The sequence below is a fragment of the Hyperolius riggenbachi genome, chromosome 2, assembly GCF_040937935.1.
Source record: "Hyperolius riggenbachi isolate aHypRig1 chromosome 2, aHypRig1.pri, whole genome shotgun sequence".
In the NCBI taxonomy this organism is placed as follows: Eukaryota; Metazoa; Chordata; class Amphibia; order Anura; family Hyperoliidae; genus Hyperolius; species Hyperolius riggenbachi.
The window spans coordinates 572,544,481-572,564,992 of NC_090647.1; the positions used below are offsets into that span (position 1 = coordinate 572,544,481).

The 20,512-nt window shown below is 52.8% G+C and overlaps 1 protein-coding gene across 1 annotated transcript in view; it reads right to left on the reverse strand.

The window, feature by feature from the left end:
- The window catches only part of CRYAA (crystallin alpha A), a 31,848-nt gene extending 14,635 nt beyond the window's left edge, over positions 1–17,213 (reverse strand). The window contains exon 1 of the mRNA XM_068271041.1: positions 16,991–17,213. Coding sequence (XP_068127142.1) covers positions 16,991–17,179 — 189 coding nt within the window. The 5' untranslated portion in view covers positions 17,180–17,213. The remainder of the gene's footprint in view (positions 1–16,990) is intronic.
- Between the last annotated feature and the right edge of the window lie 3,299 nt (positions 17,214–20,512).

Below are 20,512 nucleotides of genomic sequence, written 5' to 3' on the forward strand. Positions count from 1 at the left end.
GTGTAAGTGTATTGTCTGTGCACAGTGTGTAAGTGTATTGTCTGTGCACAGTGTGTAAGTGTACTGTCTGTGCAATGTGTGTAAGTGTATTGTCTGTGCACAGTGTGTAAGTGTATTGTCTGTGCACAGTGTGTAAGTGTACTGTCTGTGCAATGTGTGTAAGTGTACTGTCTGTGCACAGTGTGTAAGTGTATTGTCTGTGCACAGTGTGTAAGTGTACTGTCTGTGCAATGTGTGTAAGTGTACTGTCTGTGCAATGTGTGTAAGTGTACTGTCTGTGCAATGTGTGTAAGTGTACTGTCTGTGCACAGTGTGTAAGTGTACTGTCTGTGCAATGTGTGTAAGTGTATTGTCTGTGCACAGTGTGTAAGTGTATTGTCTGTGCACAGTGTGTAAGTGTATTGTCTGTGCACAGTGTGTAAGTGTACTGTCTGTGCAATGTGTGTAAGTGTACTGTCTGTGCAATGTGTGTAAGTGTACTGTCTGTGCAATGTGTGTAAGTGTACTGTCTGTGCAATGTGTGTAAGTGTATTGTCTGTGCACAGTGTGTAAGTGTATTGTCTGTGCACAGTGTGTAAGTGTATTGTCTGTGCACAGTGTGTAAGTGTACTGTCTGTGCAATGTGTGTAAGTGTACTGTCTGTGCAATGTGTGTAAGTGTATTGTCTGTGCACAGTGTGTAAGTGTATTGTCTGTGCACAGTGTGTAAGTGTATTGTCTGTGCACAGTGTGTAAGTGTACTGTCTGTGCAATGTGTGTAAGTGTACTGTCTGTGCACAGTGTGTAAGTGTATTGTCTGTGCACAGTGTGTAAGTGTATTGTCTGTGCACAGTGTGTAAGTGTATTGTCTGTGCACAGTGTGTAAGTGTACTGTCTGTGCAATGTGTGTAAGTGTACTGTCTGTGCAATGTGTGTAAGTGTACTGTCTGTGCACAGTGTGTAAGTGTATTGTCTGTGCACAGTGTGTAAGTGTATTGTCTGTGCACAGTGTGTAAGTGTATTGTCTGTGCACAGTGTGTAAGTGTACTGTCTGTGCACAGTGTGTAAGTGTACTGTCTGTGCACAGTGTGTAAGTGTATTGTCTGTGCACAGTGTGTAAGTGTACTGTCTGTGCAATGTGTGTAAGTGTACTGTCTGTGCAATGTGTGTAAGTGTACTGTCTGTGCACAGTGTGTAAGTGTATTGTCTGTGCACAGTGTGTAAGTGTATTGTCTGTGCACAGTGTGTAAGTGTATTGTCTGTGCACAGTGTGTAAGTGTACTGTCTGTGCACAGTGTGTAAGTGTACTGTCTGTGCACAGTGTGTAAGTGTATTGTCTGTGCACAGTGTGTAAGTGTATTGTCTGTGCACAGTGTGTAAGTGTATTGTCTGTGCACAGTGTGTAAGTGTACTGTCTGTGCAATGTGTGTAAGTGTACTGTCTGTGCACAGTGTGTAAGTGTACTGTCTGTGCACAGTGTGTAAGTGTATTGTCTGTGCACAGTGTGTAAGTGTATTGTCTGTGCACAGTGTGTAAGTGTATTGTCTGTGCAATGTTTGTAAGTGTACTGTCTGTGCAATGTGTGTAAGTGTACTGTCTGTGCACAGTGTGTGTGTTCTTTGTGCAATGTGTCTGTGTTATTTAGTCACTGTGTGTAAGTGTATTGTCTGTGCACAGTGTGTAAGTGTATTGTCTGTGCACAGTGTGTAAGTGTATTGTCTGTGCACAGTGTGTAAGTGTATTGTCTGTGCAATGTTTGTAAGTGTACTGTCTGTGCAATGTGTGTAAGTGTACTGTCTGTGCACAGTGTGTGTGTTCTTTGTGCAATGTGTCTGTGTTATTTAGTCACTGTGTGTAAGTGTACTGTCTGTGCAATGTGTGTAAGAGTATTGTCTTTGCAATGTGTGTAAGTGTGTTCTTTGTGGAATGTGTTAGCCACTGTGCGTAACATAGCTCCCAACTGTCCCTCTTTGAGAACCCTGTCCCTGCTAATTTTTTCTACTGAAAAAGTGTGTAATTTACTGTAAACTTGATTTCCATCCTTTAAATTGATGTATTTTTTTATTTTTAAATGTTAATATGAAGGGAAATGAACCAGGATAGAAGGAATCAGTGTGGTTTGAATTATAAAACATTTTTCCTACAAAATGTTTATGATAGGCGTGCTTAGGGGTGTGTCGGGAGCGTGACTAGGGGTGTGTCGGGAGCGTGACTAGGGGTGTGTCGGGGGCATGAGTAGGGGTGTGGCTTGAGTGTCCCTCTTTCTCATCTTAAAATGTTGGGAGGTATGCACACATGGTTGAAGGCACTGTGACGCACCAGGGCTATCGCTGGCTGACTTGGCTACACAAATGCAGAGGCGACACCGGCTCACAGTGAGTGCCCTCTGCCTCTGCTGCTCGCAGCTCTTGATAATTTTTTTATATGCCCCCCTGGCTGGCCCTGATTCCCATCCTCCCCTCCCCCCCACGCTCGCCCATATATCACTTTACAGGCAGTGGCTCCTCTATGGGATGGATTAAATAATATAGCATCATGCCTGCTGCTGTGTGTGGGTCTGGGCAGGACTCAGAGGGAGGGAGACACACATGCTGCACAGTGTGCACACAGTCTGCAGAGGGGAGACCCTCATAGTGAGTGGCGAGCCCCCTCTTCATATTATATGCCCCCCTCTCCCCTGGCTGGCCCTGAGATTTCAGTGGGGGGGGGGGAGTTGTGAGCAGAGATGCTGGCGAACATCTGGGCCCTGTACTACCGGGTCGCTATGACCTGGAGTAGTACGCCTGCGTGGCCCGGCGGCGCGCAACCTAGTATAGCGCTCCTGTTGCCGGGCACTTTCTGCGCATGTGAGTGACATCACACTCATGCGCAGAGAGTGCCCGGCAACAGGAGTGCGATACTAGGTTGCGCACCGCCGGGCCACGTAGGCGTACTACTCCAGGTCATAGCGACCCGGTAGTACAGGGCCCAGAGAGATTCGCCCGGCGAACGGTTCAGGCCATCTCTAGTTGTGAGTTGGACAGACTGTCACTAGGTGTAGGTGGGCATTGGGCAAGCTGTGCTGGGCACTGTGAGCAGAGTTGTTAGGGCCCTTTTCCACTGGCTGTGATCCAATTCAAAAAGAGAATCGCAGCCGTTTTTCTAGACGCAAGAGCACCGTATGTAAATTGTGGTGCTCATTTTCCATTATGCTGCTTCGATCGTGGTTTGGTTTTTGCAGAAATACGATCGCCGGCCAGCGCGATTCTTGTCATGATGGTGTTACATTCCCGATGGCGGAACATGGACAGTGGAAAAAAGTAGCTGGCGTGATCACAAGCACAGGGGTGGGGGTGGAATAAGGGTTGGCACTATGTGTGTGTGTGTGTGTGGGGGGGGGGGGGGGGCGCCGCAGGTTTTCTTGCCTGGAGTGACAAAGTGGCTAGAAACACCCCTGGATCAGAGGCATATTTAGGTAAAACGGCGCCCATGGCAAACACTGAAATTGCGCCCCCCCCCCCCCATTAGAACCCCCTGAATAACCACACCCTCACCTCAGAGCTTGCAGAGTAGCGCTGCAGCGGAGCCTCATACTTTACCTCGTTCCAGCAACGAGACAGGTCTTCTTTTCTTCCTCTTCAGTGTAGCCGCACCATGCAACCAATCACCTTGCAGCTCCCCATGCGAGTCAAGTCATGGTACAGTGTCTGGAGCTGCAAGGTGAGCACTGCACTGAAGAGGAAGTGAAGAGGTCCTGTTCCGTCGTGAAGGTTAAGCATGAAACTCCACTGCTGCACTATTCTGCAAGATATGTGGAGGGTGGAGACAGGTACCGGACATATGAGGATTGTGGGGGAGGGGACACAGCAGTGCACACAAGGCACCATTTTTTTCTATTAGCCCGTGCAGGCGGTAGAGGAGAGCAGCGTATTATGCCCCTGCTTATACTCCAATAACCACCACACAACAGAAACTCACACAGAGAGTACACTACAAAACACACATACACCCCCTGACATAAGCTCCCCTACACTCCAGAAACCACAGCAGAAACTCACACAGATAATACACTACACTGGTAAACATGCACACACATACACAATATATGACATCGCTTTGGCTCTGGTATATTTAGTCAGCAAGTGGACAGTCACTTATTATATTATTACCTGATCTGTGTTACTTATTTTCACCAGCAGCCAGTTGATCTCGCTCTGCTGCCTGTTCTGCCCGCCAGCTGCTTCTCTGACAGTCAGTCACTCTATGTGCATTGTGCACTGTCACCTGACCAGCCGCTTCTGTAGCTACGCACTTTCCCACCCCCATCAGCCCCAGCGGCACAGAGGCAGCCTATCAGGAAGGGGAATCGCCGGGAATGAAAGGCAACAAAGAGGCCAGCGGGCGCCGTTACTATGGATACTGCAGACGCTGGGACTGGCCACCGGGGCAGCGCAGCGGGAGGAGGACTCTCTGGACCTGCGGCGCCTGGCGGAGAAGCATGCCCGGCCGATCAGGAGGAGGATTCGAGCGAGGCGACAAGTGGAGCCTGGAGGTGAGTCGCCCGCCAACGTTGCTATGGCAACCACACTGACAGACCAGGCGCAGAGGACAGAGAGAGCAGCTGTCTGGACCTGAGGATTCGCTGCGCTGGGGATGGACGGCAGCAAGTGGAGGCGTCAGGCGCGAGAAAGGACTGAGTCACCGACGTTGCTAAGGTGACCACAGAAGCCAGAGACAGAGCAGCGGGGAGTCCCGTTCTCTTGAAGGACCTAAAGGGGTGATCTATTGCTTACAGGGGGATGCGCCCCCCCAGGTGAGTGACAAGGGGCGCCCCTGGCAGGTTCCCTATGTGCACCCCTATAGATACGCCACTGTGCTAGATGGGTAAGTGAAGAGGCACTCTTAAATGAAAGATTGTAGAGAGTACATTCTTCCCGACCTAAGGTACGCATTTTGCCTCAGGACATAAAGGGGGGCAAAGGTCCAATCAGGACATTTGGGAACATATGTTGTCATTGAAATGCTAATCAATTTCCCAGAAGAGAGAGTACCTACCGTATTCTTCTGGGGAGGGCCACAAGAGTTAGCATGGGACGTGAGTTGGATGGATCCGGGGACTTTTTGGAGTAGAGAGGTAGAATCCTGGGATACATCAGGTAGCTCTCCGGGGACTCTCTATGATGGAAGGGTGATGGGACTAAAACGGGGGAGTTTAAAAATAGCACCCTTAGTCCGGAAGGATGAAGGACCATGGACATATGGTTTTTGCATCCCACAGTCCCTAGAGTTTAAGGGTCCAAATAGATCGTGCATAATGAGAAGGGGAACCGTGACAGTAAAAGTGGGGGTTCCCACAACGCCTAAAGCTCAGGTAGTCACCCTGCCAGTGACTACCCAGGAACCCCACCTACCGTCAAGCGATGCGCTGTGCCTTTAGCCCAGCGGCATCATGACCCCAGGCGAGTTCTCACGAACTCCCAGTGGGGTGGTAGGGGTTAATAATGAGGGGAGGGAGAAGTAGCTGGAGGCAGGGCTGGGGGGCTGAGCTAGAAGGAGGACAGGAAGTGAAGGGGCCGGGGGTAGTCATTACCTCTGTGGATGGCAGTCTGAGTAAACGTCCCACCCACCCACCCTTAGTTTAATGTTAGTTAGGACGGGAGGGGGGATGGTGGCTTTTTTGTTTTTTAAATAGTAGCCGGAAAGTTTCGGCGCATTTTTTGGGTGGTGGGAGACATGCGTTTGTTAGGTAGGGGGTAAGTTTAGTTAGGTGGTGTATAGTCAGTATTTTAATACTGTTTTTGTTTTCCAGATGTCACAGCTGCGGCGGCGGTCCCCTTCTGCTTGGAGAGGTGGCAAGTAAAGGGACTGAGGGGTCAGAGTGATAAATCGGGGTATGATCAAGAAAATGGACGAGATTCGGATTGGAAAGTATTGGGTAATATGTCAAATAAGATATGCTGCATGTAAGCCCATGGAACTCCCGGGCCAGGTAGCACGGCTGGGGGTATGGCTGCATGCTCAGTGGGATGGTTGGAAGTAAACAGGGGGCTCCTCGGTCGCCACCTAACAGCAGAGGGGGATGAAGTCTTCTTCGAGCACCTTATGTTGGATGCACTGTTATTTATTTGTTATTGGTTTGTGTTAATGAGTTGTTCAATGCTGTGTTAATGAAAGTTGTTTATTATTAATTTGGTTCAGCTGTGGCCGATTAAAGTATCACTCCATCGTACATCTTGGAGTATGTAGTATTCTTTAAGTGTGAGTGTAGGTGAGTGGGTCGGTCATGGCTGATATATATATATAAAAAAAAAAAAAAAATTTGGTTCTGTTGGTGGGAAGTGTTTGGTGGGGGGAAAGGGTGCTAGGGTAGTGTATGTAGTTGGGCGTGAGTGTATAAGGCTGCTGGGTCATGTGAGACACATCAGGTTGTAAAAAGTGGCCCTTTTCAGTTAACTCAACTGAGGGCGACTCCAGTTATCATGGAGGCCCAGCTTCAATTGATCACTTGGCAGATTAACTTAGAAGAGTGGGTAATATCTAATATCTCCCCCAACTGCAGCACTGTCGCTGCCACCCAGGTAAAGGCTTTTATGTCATGGGCACATTCCACAGGGAATAGCGTAGCCAGAAGAAGGTCCCAGGATTTAGCAGATACAATCTTGGGAGTAGAGATGCTCTCAAATTCCAATTCGGATAAAATTGGAATAGGGTTATTCGAATTTCATCCTGCTAATTACTGCGGCTGTGCGGGTGGCCGAGGGGGGTTAATCTTACCCATCAGGCGTCTACTTGCTCCGTCCCTCGGCGCCTCCCACGATGCGTTGCATTCCGGCGTCATGTGACTATACACTTCCTCCTTCAACCCGGAAGGAGGAAGTGTATGTAATCACGTGACCGCCGTATTGGAACGCAGCATGGGAGGCGCCGAGGGACGGAGCAAGAAGGCGGCTGATGGGTAAGATTATCCCCCCCTCGGCCACACGCACAGCCGCAGTAATTAGCAGGATGAAATTCGAATAACCCTATTGGAATTTCATCCGAATTCTAAAGCATCCCTGCTTGGGAGGCATGGGCGCTGGAATGGGGGTAGCAAACAGTGTAGACATAGAAGGGATGACAGAGGTCATTCAACAATTAGGCACATTGGGACAACAGAATGTGGGTACCCAACATCATCTGAACTTGGTTTTGGAACAGTTAATGCACAACACCTATAGAGTTCCGGGGTACACTCAAAGGCACATTCAAATAATTCTTCAGAAGATGATTGCACATGCTAGGGGTACTGCATGGGAGACAGCATGCCTGTCAATGCAGACCGCGGTAACAGCAGATTTTAAGATAATGGCTCAAGCCTTTTCAGAAGGTAAAACTCCTTTACAGCTGAGACTTGACAAGGAGCGATTTGTCGATTTTCCGGGGGAAGGATCTTTTGCATGGAGGCACCGAGATGTGTGGATAATAGTGTTGGGCGAACAGTGTTCGCCACTGTTTGGGTTCTGCAGAACATCACCCTGTTCGGGTGATGTTCAAATTCGGCCGAACACCTGGTGGTGTTCAGCCAAACTGTTCGGGTTCGCCCGAACGGCTTAATGCCTGGCCGAACAGGGCCCTGTTCGGCCGAATACGGCCCCACTATGGGGTCGCAGGCATAAGGGGGGAGAATGCCCCGATCGCGGGGGGGGTCGGAAATTCCCCCCACCCCCTCCGCTAGCGCTCCCCCCTCTGCCCGCTTCCCCATACAAAAGTTTAAGGAAAGTAAAACCGTACCGGTGGTAGTGGCTGGCAGTGGCACTGTGAAGTGAGTGAGGAGAGTGACGCGTTGAGGGAGGCCGGGCAGCGGGCGGTTCAGCGGTAGTACCCTTGTGGTACTTCCGCCCTTTCTCTGACCTCACGTCCTCTGCGTGATGACGCATACGAGGGTACGCGTGACGCGTACCCTCGTATGCAGAGGACGTGAGGTCAGAGAAAGGGCGGAAGTACCACAAGGGTACTACCGCTGAACTGCCCGCTGCCCGGCCTGCCTCAACGCGTCACTCTCCGGACTCCTCCTCCTGACTCACTTCACAGTGCCACTGCCAGCCACTACTACCGGTACCATTTTACTTTCCTTAAACTTTTGTATGGGGAAGCGGGCAGAGGGGGGAGCGCTAGCAGAGGGGGTGGGGGGAATTTCCGACCCCCCCCCCCCCCGCGATCGGGGCATGCTCCCCCCTTATGCCTGCAACCCCATAGGGCCCCCAAAAGCGGGATGTTCGGGGAGTTCGGGTTTCGGCCCGAACATGCCGAACATCGCGGCCATGTTCGGCGAACGTTCCCGAACCCGAACATCCAGGTGTTCGCCCAACACTAGTGGATAAACAGGTGGAAAAGGTGCGACAATTTTTTATGCACCGCTACTTCCTTAGTTCCTAATGATGGAGAAACCCAGGTAGTTTTTCCAGTAGTATCCCTGGGGACACCTGTTTCCTCAACACATGTCTTACACCAGGACCTGAGAGGTCAACGGTTTTTGATGCTAGACGGGGAGGTGAAACAAGTAGATTTGTCCTCATGCGGGCAATTCTCAGAGAGGTACCTGTGTTTGCCGGGGCAAGTCAGATTTAGAGAGGAAGCCTGCTGGCTCAATAACACAGAGTGCGCAGCTGCCATCCAAAAGATCCCTCCTAATGCCAAACCAATATCTCCGGTGGCTGAAGGAAAAGTTTGTTTTTAAACATAATGTCTAATGACACATTCAGGGTACATTTTCATAATTGTTCCGATAAGGTTGATCTTTCAAAAGGGAACATATTGTGTGAGCGGAGATCCCATATGGATCCAGTCATCAAGGTTTGACTACGTTATTCCTCAAATTGTTAAGAGAACTCTAAAGTTCAAAGCTCCACAGGAAGTGCCCATCCTGAGGGATAACACGCCATGGGACAAATGGGTACAGGTTTTGACACAACATCACACTTTGTTACAATGGTTAAACAAACAGAACACTAAACTAGAGGTGATATTTCACCATGATCAAGGGGATCTTAAAGAGGTTGAACACAAATATAATCAGGTGAGTTCCAGTCTGACCTGGTGGAGAAGGTTTCTGGCGATATTCCAGGGACACTCGGACTGGGCCTCTGCAGTTCCAAACTTTTTTCTACACCCACTGGTCATAATGGTGGGATTACTATCATATGCATCATTACACAGGTGAGTTTGTGTGTGAAATTACGCAAATTAACATGGTTAAGAGATTGGTGCCAGATAAACAATCTCGTAAGCCAATATTTCCAAGCTAAGCAATATACAAGGTTAGGTGCTTTCAGCAGGTACCTATGGGGATGGAGCTGATTGTAGAAAGGTGGTTTTCTAGAAGACCCCTAGCACTGTTCCGTCGCTTTGGGTACAAACAAGTTTCACTTTTCCATGGTCAAGTGGGGTATGTAAGGGATACGCCTGTGACGAGAATGGTGAGCGGAGAATGGGATGAGAGCTTAGAAGAAGGGCCTTCCCAGAGAGACAAGAGGTCTTGCTCTCCCTCCCAGGGGCATTCACCTAGAGCAGAGAGTGTGTTTGGAAACAGGCATGGAGGGGTGAAACATACCAAAAACAGGCTCATGGGTACTGTATGAACCAGTAGAAGGGATCTGCAGATCAAGCTTTTTCAGGGGGGAATTGTTAGAATTTAAGTATTATATGATTGAATTCATATGCCTCAGTTACTTTAACTGAGGTTAGTTAAAAGACTTGATTTGCAGAGTATGCCTTTAAAAAGGATTTCTAGAAGCACTGAAGAACAGTGTGATACAGGAACTCCCAAGGCTGTATCAGAGATAGGTGATAGTTCGGGCATGTGCAGTAAAGACCGTACCTGTCATTGTATCACAAGGTTTTATCAGGCAATAGCAGGCGATAACCTGCTCAGATGATGTCACACTTAACGCTTTAGTGGTTGGTACTAAAGCAGCTGATGGGCTCCAGAGAGCCACTTCTGACCACTGCTGCTTCTTCTGATGTCTGGCTGATGACTTCTACCCTTTCCTTTTATGTGTAATGTATTGTCATCTTATCTAACTGTATGCTGTATATAGGCCTACGGGCTCCGTAGTATAGATGGAACATAAGAGGGAACCTGGCTGCCATGCAATGGAACCAAGAGCTGTAACGCAAAGAGGACTTACTACAGAACAATTGCTTCGCTGTGTAGGGATGAGCATCTGTATATCTGTTTACTGAATAAACTCCTTGAAACTGTGATGATACCTAAGAAGTTCTATCTCCTAGGCTGTCGCTGTGATGAGAGTCAAGTTATCACACTTCCTGTGATATGGTGCCGAACGAAGGTGTAGTGTTGTTGCCCATAGCAACCGACGTATAGATTCTTACATTTACCCACCTGTGACTCATAACAGAATATGGGAAGGATTGCTAGGAGGTGTCTGACAAATACAGGGGCTTTCAGAGCCTCTGGTGGTGAGATCTCTGTGCACCTGAGTTCCCAGCTCTGCACACCTGCTGCACCCATTACCAGAGGCTCCTCCCCCTGCTGGATTCCCCTATCTCTCAGGGATCTGGTGGTGAGATCTCTGTGCACCTGAGTTCCCAGCTCTGCACACCTGCTGCACCCATTACCAGAGGCTCCTCCCCCTGCTGGATTCTCCTATCTCTCAGGGATCTGGTGGTGAGATCTCTGTGCACCTGAGTTCCCAGCTCTGCACACCTGCTGCACCCATTACCAGAGGCTCCTACCCCTGCTAGATTCTTCTATCTCTCAGGGGATCTGGGGGTGAGATCTCTGTGCACCTGAGTTCCCAGCTCTGCACACCTGCTGCACCCATTACCAGAGGCTCCTCCCCCTGCTGGATTCTCCTATCTCTCAGGGATCTGGTGGTGAGATCTCTGTGCACCTGAGTTCCCAGCTCTGCACACCTGCTGCACCCATTACCTGAGGCTCCTCCCCCTGCTGGATTCCCCTATCTCTCAGGGGCTCTGGTGGTGAGATCTCTGTGCACCTGAGTTCCCAGCTCTGCACACCTGCTGCATCCATTACCAGAGACTCCTCCCCCTGCTGGATTCCTCTATCTCTCAGGGGCTCTGGTGGTGAGATCTCTGTGCACCTGAATTCCCAGCTCTGCACACCTGCTGCACCCATTACCAGAGGCTCCTCCCCCTGCTGGATTCTTCTATATCTCAGGGGCTCTGGTGGTGAGATCTCTGTGCACCTGAGTTCCCAACTCTGCACACCTGCTGCCCCCATTACCAGAGGCTCCTCCCCCTGCTGGATTCCTCTCTCTCTCAGGGGCGCTGGTGGTGAGATCTCTGTGCACCTGAGTTCCCAGCTCTGCACACCTGCTGCACCCATTACCAGAGGCTCCTCCCCCTGCTGGATTCCCCTATCTCTCAGGGATCTGGTGGTGAGATCTCTGTGCACCTGAGTTCCCAGCTCTGCACACCTGCTGCACCCATTACCAGAGGCTCCTCCCCCTGCTGGATTCCTCTATCTCTCAGGGGCTCTGGTGGTGAGATCTCTGTGCACCTGAATTCCCAGCTCTGCACACCTGCTGCACCCATTACCAGAGGCTCCTCCCCCTGCTGGATTCTTCTATATCTCAGGGGCTCTGGTGGTGAGATCTCTGTGCACCTGAGTTCCCAACTCTGCACACCTGCTGCCCCCATTACCAGAGGCTCCTCCCCCTGCTGGATTCCTCTCTCTCTCAGGGGCGCTGGTGGTGAGATCTCTGTGCACCTGAGTTCCCAGCTCTGCACACCTGCTGCACCCATTACCAGAGGCTCCTCCCCCTGCTGGATTCTCCTATCTCTCAGGGATCTGGTGGTGAGATCTCTGTGCACCTGAGTTCCCAGCTCTGCACACCTGCTGCACCCATTACCAGAGGCTCCTCCCCCTGCTGGATTCCCCTATCTCTCAGGGATCTGGTGGTGAGATCTCTGTGCACCTGAGTTCCCAGCTCTGCACACCTGCTGCACCCATTACCAGAGGCTCCTCCCCCTGCTGGATTCCCCTATCTCTCAGGGATCTGGTGGTGAGATCTCTGTGCACCTGAGTTCCCAGCTCTGCACACCTGCTGCACCCATTACCAGAGGCTCCTCCCCCTGCTGGATTCCCCTATCTCTCAGGGATCTGGTGGTGAGATCTCTGTGCACCTGAGTTCCCAGCTCTGCACACCTGCTGCACCCATTACCAGAGGCTCCTCCCCCTGCTGGATTCCTCTATCTCTCAGGGGCTCTGGTGGTGAGATCTCTGTGCATCTGAGTTCCCAGCTCTGCACACCTGCTGCACCCATTACCAGAGGCTCCTCCCCCTGCTGGATTCTCCTATCTCTCAGGGATCTGGTGGTGAGATCTCTGTGCACCTGAGTTCCCAGCTCTGCACACCTGCTGCACCCATTACCTGAGGCTCCTCCCCCTGCTGGATTCCCCTATCTCTCAGGGGCTCTGGTGGTGAGATCTCTGTGCACCTGAGTTCCCAGCTCTGCACACCTGCTGCATCCATTACCAGAGACTCCTCCCCCTGCTGGATTCCTCTATCTCTCAGGGGCTCTGGTGGTGAGATCTCTGTGCACCTGAGTTCCCAGCTCTGCCCGCCTGCTGCACCCCATTACCAGAGGCTCCTCTCCCTGCTGGATTCTTCTATCTCTCAGGGGCTCTGGTGGTGAGATCTCTGTGCACCTGAGTTCCCAGCTCTGCCCACCTGCTGCACTCATTACCAGAGGCTCCTCCCCCTGCTGGATTCTCCTATCTCTCAGGGGCTCTGGTGGTGAGATCTCTGTGCACCTGAGTTCCCAGCTCTGCACACCTGCTGCACCCATTACCTGAGGCTCCTCCCCCTGCTGGATTCCCCTATCTCTCAGGGGCTCTGGTGGTGAGATCTCTGTGCACCTGAATTCCCAGCTCTGCACACCTGCTGCACCCATTACCAGAGGCTCCTCCCCCTGCTGGATTCTTCTATATCTCAGGGGCTCTGGTGGTGAGATCTCTGTGCACCTGAGTTCCCAACTCTGCACACCTGCTGCCCCCATTACCAGAGGCTCCTCCCCCTGCTGGATTCCTCTCTCTCTCAGGGGCGCTGGTGGTGAGATCTCTGTGCACCTGAGTTCCCAGCTCTGCACACCTGCTGCACCCATTACCAGAGGCTCCTCCCCCTGCTGGATTCTCCTATCTCTCAGGGATCTGGTGGTGAGATCTCTGTGCACCTGAGTTCCCAGCTCTGCACACCTGCTGCACCCATTACCAGAGGCTCCTCCCCCTGCTGGATTCCCCTATCTCTCAGGGATCTGGTGGTGAGATCTCTGTGCACCTGAGTTCCCAGCTCTGCACACCTGCTGCACCCATTACCAGAGGCTCCTCCCCCTGCTGGATTCCCCTATCTCTCAGGGATCTGGTGGTGAGATCTCTGTGCACCTGAGTTCCCAGCTCTGCACACCTGCTGCACCCATTACCAGAGGCTCCTCCCCCTGCTGGATTCCCCTATCTCTCAGGGATCTGGTGGTGAGATCTCTGTGCACCTGAGTTCCCAGCTCTGCACACCTGCTGCACCCATTACCAGAGGCTCCTCCCCCTGCATGATTATACTATCTCTCAGGGATCTGGTGGTGAGATCTCTGTGCACCTGAGTTCCCAGCTCTGCACACCTGCTGCACCCATTACCAGAGGCTCCTCCCCCTGCTGGATTCCCCTATCTCTCAGGGGCTCTGGTGGTGAGATCTCTGTGCACCTGAGTTCCCAGCTCTGCACACCTGCTGCACCCATTACCAGAGGCTCCTCCCCCTGCTGGATTCTTCTATCTCTCAGGGGATCTGGTGGTGGGATCTCTGTGCACCTGAGTTCCCAGCTCTGCCCACCTGCTGCACCCATTACCAGAGGCTCCTCCCCTGCTGGATTCTCCTATCTCTCATCTCAGGGATCTGGTGGTGAGATCTCTGTGCATCTGAGTTCCCAGCTCTGCACACCTGCTGCACCCATTACCAGAGGCTCCTCCCCCTGCTGGATTCCCCTATCTCTCAGGGATCTGGTGGTGAGATCTCTGTGCACCTGAGTTCCCAGCTCTGCACACCTGCTGCACCCATTACCAGAGGCTCCTCCCCCTGCTGGATTCCCCTATCTCTCAGGGATCTGGTGGTGAGATCTCTGTGCACCTGAGTTCCCAGCTCTGCACACCTGCTGCACCCATTACCAGAGGCTCCTCCCCCTGCTGGATTCCCCTATCTCTCAGGGATCTGGTGGTGAGATCTCTGTGCACCTGAGTTCCCAGCTCTGCACACCTGCTGCACCCATTACCAGAGGCTCCTCCCCCTGCTGGATTCCCCTATCTCTCAGGGATCTGGTGGTGAGATCTCTGTGCACCTGAGTTCCCAGCTCTGCACACCTGCTGCACCCATTACCAGAGGCTCCTCCCCCTGCTGGATTCCCCTATCTCTCAGGGATCTGGTGGTGAGATCTCTGTGCACCTGAGTTCCCAGCTCTGCACACCTGCTGCACCCATTACCAGAGGCTCCTCCCCCTGCATGATTATACTATCTCTCAGGGATCTGGTGGTGAGATCTCTGTGCACCTGAGTTCCCAGCTCTGCACACCTGCTGCACCCATTACCAGAGGCTCCTCCCCCTGCTGGATTCCCCTATCTCTCAGGGGCTCTGGTGGTGAGATCTCTGTGCACCTGAGTTCCCAGCTCTGCACACCTGCTGCACCCATTACCAGAGGCTCCTCCCCCTGCTGGATTCTTCTATCTCTCAGGGGATCTGGTGGTGGGATCTCTGTGCACCTGAGTTCCCAGCTCTGCACACCTGCTGCACCCATTACCAGAGGCTCCTCCCCCTGCTGGATTCCCCTATCTCTCAGGGATCTGGTGGTGAGATCTCTGTGCACCTGAGTTCCCAGCTCTGCACACCTGCTGCACCCATTACCAGAGGCTCCTCCCCCTGCTGGATTCCCCTATCTCTCAGGGATCTGGTGGTGAGATCTCTGTGCACCTGAGTTCCCAGCTCTGCACACCTGCTGCACCCATTACCAGAGGCTCCTCCCCCTGCTGGATTCCCCTATCTCTCAGGGATCTGGTGGTGAGATCTCTGTGCACCTGAGTTCCCAGCTCTGCACACCTGCTGCACCCATTACCAGAGGCTCCTCCCCCTGCTGGATTCTCCTATCTCTCAGGGATCTGGTGGTGAGATCTCTGTGCACCTGAGTTCCCAGCTCTGCACACCTGCTGCACCCATTACCAGAGGCTCCTCCCCCTGCTGGATTCCCCTATCTCTCAGGGATCTGGTGGTGAGATCTCTGTGCACCTGAGTTCCCAGCTCTGCACACCTGCTGCACCCATTACCAGAGGCTCCTCCCCCTGCTGGATTCCCCTATCTCTCAGGGATCTGGTGGTGAGATCTCTGTGCACCTGAGTTCCCAGCTCTGCCCACCTGCTGCACCCATTACCAGAGGCTCCTCCCCCTGCTGGATTCCTCTCTCTCTCAGGGGCGCTGGTGGTGAGATCTCTGTGCACCTGAGTTCCCAGCTCTGCACACCTGCTGCACCCATTACCAGAGGCTCCTCCCCCTGCTGGATTCTCCTATCTCTCAGGGGCTCTGGTGGTGAGATCTCTGTGCACCTGAGTTCCCAGCTCTGTACACCTGCTGCACCCATTACCAGAGGCTCCTCCCCTGCTGGATTCTTCTATATATCAGGGGCTCTGGTGGTGAGATCTCTGTGCACCTGAGTTCCCAGCTCTGCACACCTGCTGCAACCATTACCAGAGGCTCCTCCCCCTGCTGGATTCCTCTCTCTCTCAGGGGCGCTGGTGGTGAGATCTCTGTGCACCTGATTTCCCAGCTCTGCACACCTGCTGCACCCATTACCAGAGGCTCCTCCCCCTGCTGGATTCTATATCTCTCAGGGATCTGGTGGTGAGATCTCTGTGCACCTGAGTTCCCAGCTCTGCACACCTGCTGCACCCATTACCAGAGGCTCCTCCCCCTGCTCGATTCTTCTATATTTTAGGGATCTGGTGGTGAGATCTCTGTGCACCTGAGTTCCCAGCTCTGCACACCTGCTGCAACCATTACCAGAGGCTCCTCCCCCTGCTGGATTCTTCTATATCTCAGGGATCTGATGGTGAGATCTCTGTGCACCTGAGTTCCCAGCTCTGCGACCTGCTGCACCCATTACCAGAGGCTCCTCCCCCTGCTGGATTCTTCTATATCTCAGGGATCTGGTGGTGAGATCTCTGTGCACCTGAGTTCCCAGCTCTGCACACCTGCTGCACCCACTACCAGAGGCTCCTCCCCCTGCTGGATTCTCCTATCTCTCAGGGGATCTGGTGGTGAGATCCCTGTGCACCTGAGTTCCCAACTCTGCACACCTGCTGCCCCCATTACCAGACGCTCCCCTCATCAGTCTCAGCACCAAAGTAGCTTACACTCTAATGTCCTCACCACAGCCACACACTATTATTATACATTTATATAGCTCTGACATATACCACAGCACTGTACAGAGATCACTGATCCATTCCCATCAGTCTCTGCACCAGAGGAGCTTACACTCTAATGTCCTCACCACAATCACACACTATTATTATTATTATACATTTATATAGCTCTGACATATACCACAGCGCTGTACAGAGATCACTGATCCATTCCCATCAGTCTCTGCACCAGAGGAGCCTACACTCTAATGTCCTCACCACAGTCACACACTATTATTATTATACATTTATATAGCTCTGACATATACCACAGCGCTGTACAGAGATCACTGATCCATTCCCATCAGCCTCTGCACCAGAGGAGCTTACACTCTAATGTCCTCACCAGTCACACACTATTATTATTATACATTTATATAGCTCTGACATATACCACAGCGCTGTACAGAGATCACTGATCCATTCCCATCAGTCTCTGCACCAGAGGAGCTTACACTCTAATGTCCTCACCACAGCCACACACTATTATTATTACACATTTATATAGCTCTGACATATTCCATAGCACTGTACAGAGATCACTGCACCAGAGGAGCTTACACTCTAATACCCTCACCTCAGAGATGCCGGAGTCCAGGTACCCCCGCAGGAGGCTCTGTCTGTAGAAGGGGCTGATGGTGGAGGAGATGAAGGGGTAGAGGTCATAGTCTAACATGCCCTCCCCGAATATCTGCTGGAAGAGGCGGCTGGGGTAGAAGGGGCCGAGGGCGCGCTTGAACCAGGGGTGCTGGATGGTGATGTCCATGGCTGAGGGTGGCACAGACCTGTGAGTCACAGTCATCAGCTCCCCCCTTTTATACCCCACAGGGACAGTAGGGGGATTATATTGTGCCGGGGGAAGGATTACCCCAGAGACATTACCTCATCATCCTGCAACTGTCAGCACATTCCTCTGTCAACATTCCCTGTGCCAGCAACTTCACTCTATGCCGGGCACTGCCAGGGCAATACTACACCCTGACCTACCACCCCCACACAGGGCACTGCCAGGGCAATACTACACCCTCACCTACCACCCCCACACCGGGCACTGCCAGGGCAATACTACACCCTGACCTACCACACCGGGCACTGCCAGGGCAATACTACACCCTCACCTACCACACCGGGCACTGCCAGGGCAATACTACACCCTGACCTACCACCCCCACACCAGGCACTGCCAGGGCAATACTACACCCTGACCTACCACACCGGGCACTGCCAGGGCAATACTACACCCTCACCTACCACACCGGGCACTGCCAGGGCAATACTACACCCTGACCTACCACCCCCACACCAGGCACTGCCAGGGCAATACTACACCCTGACCTACCACACCGGGCACTGCCAGGGCAATACTACACCCTCACCTACCACACCGGGCACTGCCAGGGCAATACTACACCCTGACCTACCACCCCCACACCAGGCACTGCCAGGGCAATACTACACCCTGACCTACCACACCGGGCACTGCCAGGGCATTACTACATCCTCACCTACCACCCCCACACCGGGCAATGCCAGGGCAATACTACACCCTGACCTACCACCCCCACACCAGGCACTGCCAGGGCAATACTACACCCTGACCTACCACACCGGGCACTGCCAGGGCAATACTACACCCTCACCTACCACACCGGGCACTGCCAGGGCAATACTACACCCTGACCTACCACCCCCACACCAGGCACTGCCAGGGCAATACTACACCCTGACCTACCACACCGGGCACTGCCAGGGCATTACTACATCCTCACCTACCACCCCCACACCGGGCAATGCCAGGGCAATACTACACCCTGACCTACCACCCCCACACCAGGCACTGCCAGGGCAATACTACACCCTCACCTACCACACCGGGCACTGCCAGGGCATTACAACAGCCTGACCTACCACACCGGGCACTGCCAGGGCATTACTACATCCTCACCCACCACCCCCACACCGGGCAATGCCAGGGCAATACTACACCCTGACCTACCACCCCCACACCGGGCACTGCCAGGGCATTACTACACCCTCACCTACCACTCCCACACTGGGCACTGCCAGGGCAATACTACACCCTGACCTACAACCCCCAAACTGGGCAATGCCAGGGCATTACTACAACCTGACCTACCACACCAGGCACTGCCAGGGCATTACTACAACCTCACCTACCATCCTCACACTGGGCACTGCCATGCTGGGCATCAGAAACTAGGCCAATACTCACTACACCCTCACCTACCACCCCCACACCGGGCACTGCCATGCTGGGCATCACAGAGACCATGCCAATACTCACTACACCACCACCTACCACCCTCACACCGGGCACTGCCATGCTGGGCATCACAGAGACCATGCCAATACTCACTACACCCTCATCTACCACCCTCACACCGGGCACTGCCAGGCTATACAGGATGGGTGTCACAATGGGTGTCGGGTGCTTCTACATGTTGGGGGGGGGGGGCGGTCTCCGGTAATGAGGACACAAGGTTTAGCGCAGGGTAAACAGTCTGGCAGGCGGATCAGAGAAGAGGAAAAGTGATCAGGCTGGATGCCCATCTATTATCTCTGAGCTGAGAACGCAGCAGCCTGGCACCAATACAACCATAACACAACTGTTCCCATACCAGCTGGCTGTCTGCAAATGCCATAGCCCAGACCCCCAGTGCCAACCTGCAGAATATCACCCACTGCCAACCTGCAGAATATCACCCACTGCCAACCTGCAGAATATCACCCCCACTGCCAACCTGCAGAATATCACCCCCACTGCCAACCTGCAGAATATCACCCGCTGCCAACCTGCATAATATCACCGACTGCCAACCTGAAGAGTATCACCCACTGCCAACCTGCAGAATATCACTCCCCACTGCCAACCTGCAGAGTATAACCCCCCACTGCCAACCTGCAGAATATCACCCACTGCCAACCTGCAGAATATCACCCCCACTGCCAACCTGCAGAATATCACCCGCTGCCAACCTGCATAATATCACCCACTGCCAACCTGCAGAATATCACCCACTGCCAACCTGCAGAATATCACCCCCACTGCCAACCTGCAGAATATCACCCACTGCCAACCTGCAGAATATCACCCACTGCCAACCTGCAGAGTATCACCCACTGCCAACCTGCAGAGTATCACCCCCACTGCCAACCTGCAGAATATCACCCACTGCCAACCTGCAGAATATCACCCCCACTGCCAACCTGCAGAATATCACCCGCTGCCAACCTGCATAATATCACCCACTGCCAACCTGCAGAATATCACCCACTGCCAACCTGCAGAATATCACCCCCACTGCCAACCTGCAGAATATCACCCACTGCCAACCTGCAGAATATCACCCACTGCCAACCTGCAGAGTATCACCCACTGCCAACCTGCAGAGTATCACCCCCACTGCCAACCTGCAGAATATCACCCACTGCCAACCTGCAGAATATCACCCCCACTGCCAACCTGCAGAATATCACCCACTGCCAACCTGCATAATATCACCCACTGCCAACCTGCAGAATATCACCCACTGCCAACCTGCAGAATATCACCCCCACTGCCAACCTGCAGAATATCACCCACTGCCAACCTGCAGAATATCACCCACTGCCAACCTGCAGAGTATCACCCACTGCCAACCTGCAGAGTATCACCCCCACTGCCAACCTGCAGAATATCACCCACTGCCAACCTGCAGAATATCACCCACTGCCAACCTGCAGAATATCACCCCCACTGCCAACCTGCAGAATATCACCCACTGCCAACCTGCAGAATATCACCCACTGCCAACCTGCAGAGTATCACCCACTGCCAACCTGCAGAGTATCACCCCCACTGCCAACCTGCAGAATATCACCCACTGCCAACCTGCAGAGTATCACCCCCACTGCCAACCTGCAGAATATCACCCACTGCCAACCTGCAGAGTATCACCCCCACTGCCAACCTGCAGAATATCACCCACTGCCAACCTGCAGAATATCACCCACTGCCAACCTGCAGAGTATCACCCACTGCCAACCTGCAGAATATCACCCGCTGCCAACCTGCATAATATCACCGACTGCCAACCTG